We start from the raw sequence: 9,123 nt of genomic DNA, 5'->3' as shown, positions 1-9,123 counted from the left end.
TATTTGTAGCATCTAAATGCATAATTAGGGGGAATCTAGTTATTGGTAGAAGGAAACTGGCCAACTGGCTGGTAGCCAAGAAGGTCTGAGCTGATGTGGAAGGGTATATTAATGACAGGAACTGCCCAAGGATAGAGACAGTTCTGAGATGGGAATGCCAGGAATTTAAATAAGAAAGGGTAAATGATTGTCCCAAGAGAAAATAGAGGAAGAGAGAATAATGTGGCCTATTTTCTTTTTCTGAGTCTGAGGGACACATAAGGCTAGGTTTTGTAGGGGATAGACTCTCGTTCACCATTCTGTCCTTCTTTTCAAGAAAAGAGGTAACTTATGGGTTGCTGTGTTTTTTAGAAAATATACTACAGAATCCCTGGAGAGCAGGGGTTAAGGTGAGATTTCAAAATTTGAGAACTTCTCCTACAATGTGCCTTCTCCTTCCTCATGTATTAAATTGCTTGTTATGTTTCACAAACCTTTCACTGTTTCACCCCAAGTCATATTTTTTTTCCAGATAAATCCACTTTGAATCATGCTGAATTTTAGAAGGACACGACACACACCATCTGGCCACAGGTCCAACTCTAGCTTGAACCTGTTCTGTTGCTTTCCGTTTTTTGGATGTCGTCGACAATCCAGGAGTCGGGTAAGAATATCTAGAAATATGGTATTGAACTTCAATAGGCTATGACTAAGTATCAGAAGAGTGGGTAATATAGAATGTTGGATGATGTGTACAAAGAACAGTATGATGTTTGATACCAGAGAATTTGTATATGTTCAGTCAATTCTGTCTTTTCACAGTTGGGGTTAGGGAAATGAGTTAAAATTGGGATTCCAAACAACTGTGACAAGCTGATGTGGGTAAAAATAAACATGACAAAGTCTATTAAAGGCAAATTCAAATCTAGAGGAATACCAGATTATAGAAATGAGTACAAGATGGTCGTGAACTGGGTATGTATAAATCACAAATAATTGTGTAGGGCCCATGAGAACTATAGGTCAAACATACCAATAATAGAATGTCCTATGATCACAAACAGTGAACATGGTCTAACATATAGATATATTACTAAGAACATAGAGGGGCTGAGATATAACCATGGCATATTCTGTATTTAAGGTTTTACCATGCCTTCTACAGGAAGTAATGTATGCAGTTTCAGTATCTACAACCTGCTTATGTAAAATAGGGAGTATTTGGGGGAAGGTCCATGGATATCAAACCAAAGTGATCCCTTTCAAATTCTTAGAAAATTGCTTTTATAAAAGACAACAAAAAGACCTGAAGGGTGAACTGACTTATAAGTCCTCAAATAGTTGGAGAGGCATTATATGAGGGTAGAAGGAATAGGTCAGAGAACTCTTAAACATTTCCACTCAAATAAACCCTAATGAGATGACTGATGCCACGCAGTAAGTCAAGGTTGTTGTAGCATAGCAGAGTTCTCACTTTACAATACTGAAAAGTTAGCATCACTTGAAATATAGATGAAAATTTCCCCTTTGAGCTTTGTTAGAATAAGACAAAAAGCTACCATTATGAAATGATTTTAGTGCAGACTTGTCATATAGCAAAGTGGACAGTCTATTAGTAGATTTTTAGAAAGCTGTTTAAGTAATATAAGTCTGTGAAATAAGGTTCATTCACCAGTTCAAAGGGGAAAATTGGATTCCTAAACATCCATTTTGTTTCTCATTATAATTTTGATAGCATTTGCCCTTGGGAGTTTTTAAACAACTTCATAGACTTTAAGATTTCCCAGACCTCGTTTACATTTGTAAATATTTAACACCACCCCACTCTGTACGCCTGGCTTCCAGTGTGCCTACACATTTTTTATTTGTTTGGCTTAACTTACAAGGCTGTGTTCTAGCAAAATGAAGATGAAATATATGAAAATATTTCTAGGTAATAATCATATTTTTGTTTTATCAAATTACACTAGTTCTAACTTAGATAATTTTTCTCTGCATGTGAACCGAATGTTTGTGACAATCGGTTGAAATAAATTAGGTTGCTAAGCTGTTCTCATTTTTTATTCTATATAGACATAAGTTCTTTTGAGCATTTATTTTAAAAGATGAAACCAGAAATTGGAGGAAAGTGGCCATTTTTAGTGTGCTATTAACTCATCGAGTGCGTATGATTGAAAGCTGTGGTAGGCATGCTGAAGTGATGTTTATTTTTCTTTCTCCAATTTCATCATAGATATGTCTAAATGTACCAAGGTTGTATGACCAAGCAACTGGTAATTTCAGGCAATTAGCTACTTGTTTGGGCTTAAAGATAATCAACACTCATTTTTTACTTTTTTTTCAGTAAAATGTTCAGTTGAAATTTCACTCAATTACTTACTTCACACAAAGTGAAGTGGAGAATTGAAGCAATTATCTACATGATTCAAACAAAAAGATGACCTCTTTGACCTCAATTATAGTACCTGGATATTTTAAGCAAACTGTGAGTTTTGCTTGAAAACTGGAAAAATGTATTGTTAAATATTTACAAAATGTAGCATTTGTTCGGAAATCTGCTTAAATCTTCAACTTCTACTTCGGTTTATGTGGCCTGAACATTAGCTGAACTAGTGATAAGTAATTAAATAAGTGATCTGCTGAATTTTCATGAGAAAAATATTCTTTAAAAATAAGTGTGAGTTTTAAAAATTTGTCATGAGGACAAGTTTATTAGAAAGGAAAACATGACAGATTCACGTTGTCTCTTGTATTTATTGTATAAAATGTTTTAAAGATGTTCAATAACAAAAATGAGACTCCAAAATTAGCATTTGAAGTGGAAGAAAGACAATATGGGGCATAGTAATAGGAAGTTACAAACAAGGGTGGAGGAATAATGACATGATCCCTTCCACATCGCAACATGCATTTTTATTTGTTTATTTTCATATATAGTACATCCCCAACTTTTCTCCCAATCCCTCCTACCTACCTCTCCTCTTCCCCAGACCCACTGTTTGTCTAGTTCTCTTCTGAAAAGAGCAGGCGTCCCAGGGATATCACCATGCATAGCATAACAAGTTACACTAAGACTAGACACATACCCTCATATCAAGGCTGGAAAAAGAGACCCAGTAGAAGGAAAAGGGTTGCAAATGTAGATCAAGGAGCCAGAGACACACCTATTCCTATGATTAGGAATCCCACCATAATACCAAGCTACTCAACAATAAAATACATGCAGAGGACTTAGTTTGGACCTATGCAGGTTCTCTGATAGTTCAGTCTCTCTGAATCCCTATGAACCATGCTTAGTTGATTATGTGGGCTGTGTTTTTGTGGTGTCCAAAATTGTCATCAGAGAGGTTTCATCTAGAAACTGATAGGTGCAGATTCAGAGACCAACAACCAGACATTAGGTGGAGCTCCTGGAATCCTGGTGAAGAGGAGAGGAGTTTATAGGAACCAAACATTCACTTTTATTCTAATATCACTTATGAACAGAAACAAAGCAAAAGTGCTTTAAAGCAATAGAAAGTGTAACATTATTAACTTTTTATCATTACTTAGGAAAGCAGGCATCCAGGAAAGCAAATCTACCCTGATAATGTGACTACGGCACAAGGCAGAGATTCCCTGATTTTTTTTTTTTAGAATTGAGGATGAATTTTGACCGTAAGAAACAGACCATGTAACTATTTGAATGCTGTATACATGTGATCAGACAAACCAATGACAAAAACGGATATCCACTGGAAGAGTACACATTTATAAAATACCCTTCATGACCAGCTTCCTTCCCTGCAAAGTAGTGGTAGGCATTATCTTTTATAGTCCTCAAAATTACTCTACAGAATGCATATAATTAAATCAGTTTATACATTGAAAAAGTGAAAGACAAGATAACAAAAGTGACCAAAGTCACACAGCATATGGTGACAACAATTTGCACACAAGCATCTCAGTACATCATCTTTCTGCTTGAAAAGGGGTATTGAGGCACTTCACCAATAGAACTATTAATTAATAGTTGCTCTAATTAAAAAATAAATGTATTGTTTTATAGCAGTTTATTTTGGGATACAATTTGGCTCATTGATATTGGCAAAATCTTTAAAGATTTTGCTTCAATTTTGTGTGGCTATAGAAAAAAATGCAAATCCACAAATATTGTCTTTGATGTTTTCATCTTTCGATGGATGTATTGTATCAATTCCATTTTTGTTTTGTTTTGTTTTATGATTTTTTGACACAAGCTTTCTCTGTATAGCCTTAACTGTCCTGGAACTATCTCTATAGACCAGGTTGACCTTAAACTCAGAGATCCACCTGCCTCTGCCTTCTGAGTGGTGGGATTAAAGGTGTGCACCACCACTGCTCTGCATTTTTTTGTTTTTAATGTGGTAAAGAAAACAAACATATATAAAGACTTATGGAATAAATAAAAAGAAATACATGATAATAAAGAATACTCATTAATTAAAGTTGTTTGGGGGAGAAATTAGTATACTTTATTATGTCGCATGATAGATTCATACAATGTCAACAAAGAGTAGACAGTTGTATCATTGTTTCATTGTTTTTTAGATTTATTTTTATCTGTGTACACACGTGACTGATATTTTGGGTAGTCAGAAGAGAACTTTAGATTCACCAAAACTGAAATTATGGAAAACTGTGATCCACTATGTGGATTTTGCAAAGCAAACTCAAGTTCTCTGTAAGAGAGACAACTGTGGGCCATCTCTCCAGCCCTGAGCCTTCCAACTGTACACCTTACACTTTAGTTGGGGAATGAAATAATAGTCAAATGATCTCATAGGAAATATATCCATACAGACTAGAAGTGTTATAAAGTAAATATATGTGACACTAAAAGAACAAAAAGGAAGAGAAACTACTTAGCTTTTCAAGCATGAAGCCCTAAAAAATGGAGTGCAAGTTGAAATAGCCTACCACCAAAACCAAGCAGTCATTAGGGGTAGATAAAGAATGAAAGAGTGAGATACAGGGGTGATGGTATTGTTGGAATGATACAAAATACGAAAGAAAATTACCAGAAGATGAGGTTAGAAGGAGATGTAGGCACTAGTTCCTACAAAAAAATTATGCTTCTGAGTTTAGATTTGATATCAAATGTGATAATTTATATTTGATTTTTATAAAGCTAGTTGCTAATGTGACATCTATATTCAGCAAAATGTAAGTATTAAAAAAGTCATCTTACATTTATTTCAAAACTTTAAATTCTAAAATCCCATTTTTAATATCCCTGTATTCTGCCAGGAATAGTTAATTTTCCATACTGACAGAATGTAGTCTGTTTGCTTTTAGTGTTACTGATACATGAGACTCTTACATATATGAGAAAGTGAACTTTGGCAAGAAATATCTCAGTTTTCTTTGTAACAAACATCAGGAATAAGACATCTATGAGAAGCCAAAGAGATTTAAAGAGAAAAATCTTGGCTGGATTTGTAAGTTAGTATCACAGTTTAGATTGAGGAAAAAAGTCAAGGAGTCCACTTGAAAGCTGTCAAAATAGTCTAGGTGAGAAATGCCGAATGATTAAGCAGGAAGGATTGCAAAGAAGAATAGAGAGAAAACAGTCAAGAAATGCACTTGTATGGGAATTTTTCTTTTTCCAAGAGTCATCACTGTATCCTATGTGCCAGAGGCCAATATAAATGCTGACAATAGGCAATCCAAGAAGACAGTGTTTCTTTCTTGAAGCAATTGGCAATGGTTGTTATGGGTTGGTGTTAAGCACTGATTATATATCTGCTACAATTTTAAGTCAAGCGCTAATATATGTTATTTGTGTTAGTCACCGATGAGTGGGTTGGCATGGATAAAAACATTAAGTATAAAAACAGGGCAAACTGAGACTACAGTTATATTTACAAAGCCTCATAGACTATTTAAAGAGTTTGAATTTTTTTAAAAACATTAGACAGCAAGTGAATTTTTTGATAAGTACAAATAAGTCGGCTTCCTTTTCGCAGAACTCCGTTTGACAAGTGTATATGGAAGCTGAGTTTGGAGGAATTAAAGACAACAATGTTCCTAGTGCAAATTATTATGTATACAATGATTGAATTAACAAAACTAGAGCACAAAATGTCAATAGTAAAATTCTTATGATGAGAAAATTGATTGATTAGGTTAATGACACTTTGAATTAAGGTGAATAAGTTCCTTTGATGTTTAGCAGACATCAAGAAAGCATCTTTAGAACCTAAGAGAGATATTAACAGATACAAAGAAAGTCTCTCTCTCTCTCTCTCTCTCTCTCTCTCTCTCTCTCCCCCCCACCCCGTGTGTGTGTGTGTGTGTGTGTGTGTGTGTGTGTGTGTGAAAGGAAAGTGATACCTATGTTTGAGAGATGCTTTGAAAACGAGTCATCATTAAAGACAGGCTGGGTCAGAAAGTTAGGGAGAATGAAGGATTTACTCAGCTAGAGATGAAGATAAAGTAAATATTGTAAGCTGTAAACATTTTTTAGTCTTTTGGGTACAGTTCAAGTTGGATTATTATGCTGCATGTTTTGTTTTGTTTTATATTTTGAGATGAATTCTGACTATGTACACAGGCTGGCATCAATCTCATAGATTTAAATGATCTTACAGTCTCAGCTTTCTAAGAAGCTTTGATTATTTACTTAGGAGATGCTGAGGATTGCACATAGGCTCTTGCGCATGTCACCTAGGTACATACTCAGAACTCATTTTTTTATGTCTGGATAATTCACCCAGCTCCCGAAGATACCACTGAACACTTTGACCACCAACATTCACGGTTATTTTTCCTAATGAAACCTGTAATTCTCATTTTCTGAACTCTTTCTAAAGACGATTCATCTGTAAGTTCATATTTCATTAATTTTGTTTGGAAAATTTCCAGACAATTCAGCCTGAATCAAATAGAATATTACAATTGAGTATACAGATACTGCTAATTTTTATTTTTTGAGACAGGGTCTCTCTGTGTAGTTCTGTCTTTAATGGAACTCTCTATGAAGACCAAACTAGCTTTAAATTCCTAGAGATCTGTGTGCCTCTGCCTCACAATTGCTGAGAGTAAAGGAATGTGCTACCATGTCCAGCTTTAATATTTGTTAATATTAATAATTTAACTATTAGATGTGCTTTCAAGAACACAGCTTTCCTCAGTTGCCTATAGTACTTTTTATAGGGTTAAGGCTTCCTGGAGTTTTCTCTGTCCACATTGGCATATTCATTGGTATCATACTTATTCAGCTAACACTTTGTCCTGTTGCTTTGTGTTCTGTCCTGTGGCACCAGTGCTTGGCAAAATGGAATAAGTAATGAGAAGAAGTGCAAAGGGGCTGAATGAGCCTGGATCAAGATGGGGGAGGAGGAGAGTGTCTGCAGATGCTCATGAAATTCTGGTTGAATGGATAGAAGAATAAATGCATATATTGTTAAGTGATAATATGCAAAAATTATCAAATACAGTGATTTCAGAATTTTTGCCAAGACAGCTTTTATCTCTCAATATAACCAGAAAACAGACTTTTGACTTATCTACTTAGAATTTTATTTTTCATATTTTAACATTTATGATGGAATATGCTCTTATAAAATTAGATGTTCAAAGTGACTATGAATGTCAACTGGAATAATGATTCATTGAAATTCAAAATTAAAAAATTAAATGGCAGAATACTTTCTTGAATTTGTCAGATGATATCCTTTGCAATTCCTTTCCGCGGTCCCTCCATTCCTTTCTCCTCTTTTCCTCATATGCTTCCTCCACCTTCTCTCTCAATTTCTCTCTCCCCATACTCCAGGCTCTGAGCATGCTGGGTTCTAAGTATCCTGCACTGCATGCTTATATTTTTAAAACACAGAATATATATGAACAACACAGGGTCTTGTAACACAATAAGTGCTAGGATTTTTCCTGTGTATTCGATCTTAGGCTCTGTCAGCAAAGAGAAATGGGCAAGGAGTAAAAGTAAATGGATATAGGATAAGATTTGACCAACATACCTTCTTTTGTTGATGTTTTCTATAGGAAGATCAGATGTTTCTAGATCAAATGTTGTCGTCAATCATTTCCCCATATAGGCAAATGATGCTGACTTCAGTTTGTAGTCAAATATTGCTGCCAGGAAAGTATCTAAGGACTTCCTTTAATATACTGTCAGCTTTTGGAAACAACCCTCTTCCTCACTTCCCCTCCTCAAAAATACCACATAAGGAGGAAAAAGCACTTTGAATATTCTGGAAGAGCCGAGAGAGTTACAGCACTGGAGTTGTCAATTGTTATTTTGGATCATGTCAACATCTTTGCATCATTGTATTTGGGTACTATATTGATAATTCAGGTTCAATGGAGGAAAATACCAGAAAGTTAGGATGAGTTTTATATTCTTTATGTAAACCAGACTTGCTCATTTTGTTTAGTTCTTGGGCAGACTAAAAAGCAAGAAACAATCATAAAAAGTTTATCCCTAAATTATTCTTTCTACCAATATTGAAAAAGAAAACTTGCCAGACCCAGTATCGGTGATGATACACAGCTTATTTCTATAATGGGTATAAAAGTCAGATTGACTAAATATCTTCTAGCACTTTGATTTTTATCTCAGATAACAAGACAGGATTATTTATCATGATGACTGAATATTTCTAAAGCAGATATTTACTCAACTAAAGAAAATGCACCATATATAATAGACCTAATTCTATTTTACCTGATATGCATGGAAATAAAAATGCAGATTATTTTTAGGAGTTCAGGCAGAAAAGCAAAAGTAATCTGCTTTCAAAATTGGAGGCATATTAGCTTCTATGGTAGATGGAAATCATGTAATCTAAGCATGGTCCCACGCCTCTAGTAAATGTTCGAGTGTTGGTTCTAATCAAATTGAGATCAATAGTGCACTATTCTCTTTCTATACTGCACACTAAATAAATGTATGACAGTAATTTGAGTCTGAGTAAATAGCCATATTAGAGGAAGACAATTAGGACTGATAAGTATCATTATTTGAGATGTTGTCATGAATGCAAACACTCACCTATCTAGTCATTCGTGTATGGTTTATAAAGTAGCAAGTGCTTTAATCTGGCTGGGAACGAATAGGAAAGAATCAGTGTTCTATGAAGAAAAACTGTGGGTGAGTAAATGGAC

General features: G+C 34.8%; 1 protein-coding gene across 1 annotated transcript in view; it reads left to right on the top strand.

Annotated features, from left to right (window-relative positions):
* Positions 1 to 511: 511 nt before the first annotated feature.
* Positions 512 to 9,123, top strand: part of Rps6ka6 (ribosomal protein S6 kinase A6) — a 101,188-nt gene continuing 92,576 nt past the window's right edge. The window contains exon 1 of the mRNA NM_001191721.2: positions 512 to 643. Within this exon, the coding sequence (NP_001178650.1) occupies positions 530 to 643 (114 nt within the window). The 5' untranslated portion in view covers positions 512 to 529. The remainder of the gene's footprint in view (positions 644 to 9,123) is intronic.

Source organism: Rattus norvegicus, chromosome X (genome assembly GCF_036323735.1).
Source record: "Rattus norvegicus strain BN/NHsdMcwi chromosome X, GRCr8, whole genome shotgun sequence".
Taxonomy (NCBI): Eukaryota; Metazoa; Chordata; class Mammalia; order Rodentia; family Muridae; genus Rattus; species Rattus norvegicus.
This window is presented reverse-complemented; position numbering and strand designations above follow the sequence as displayed.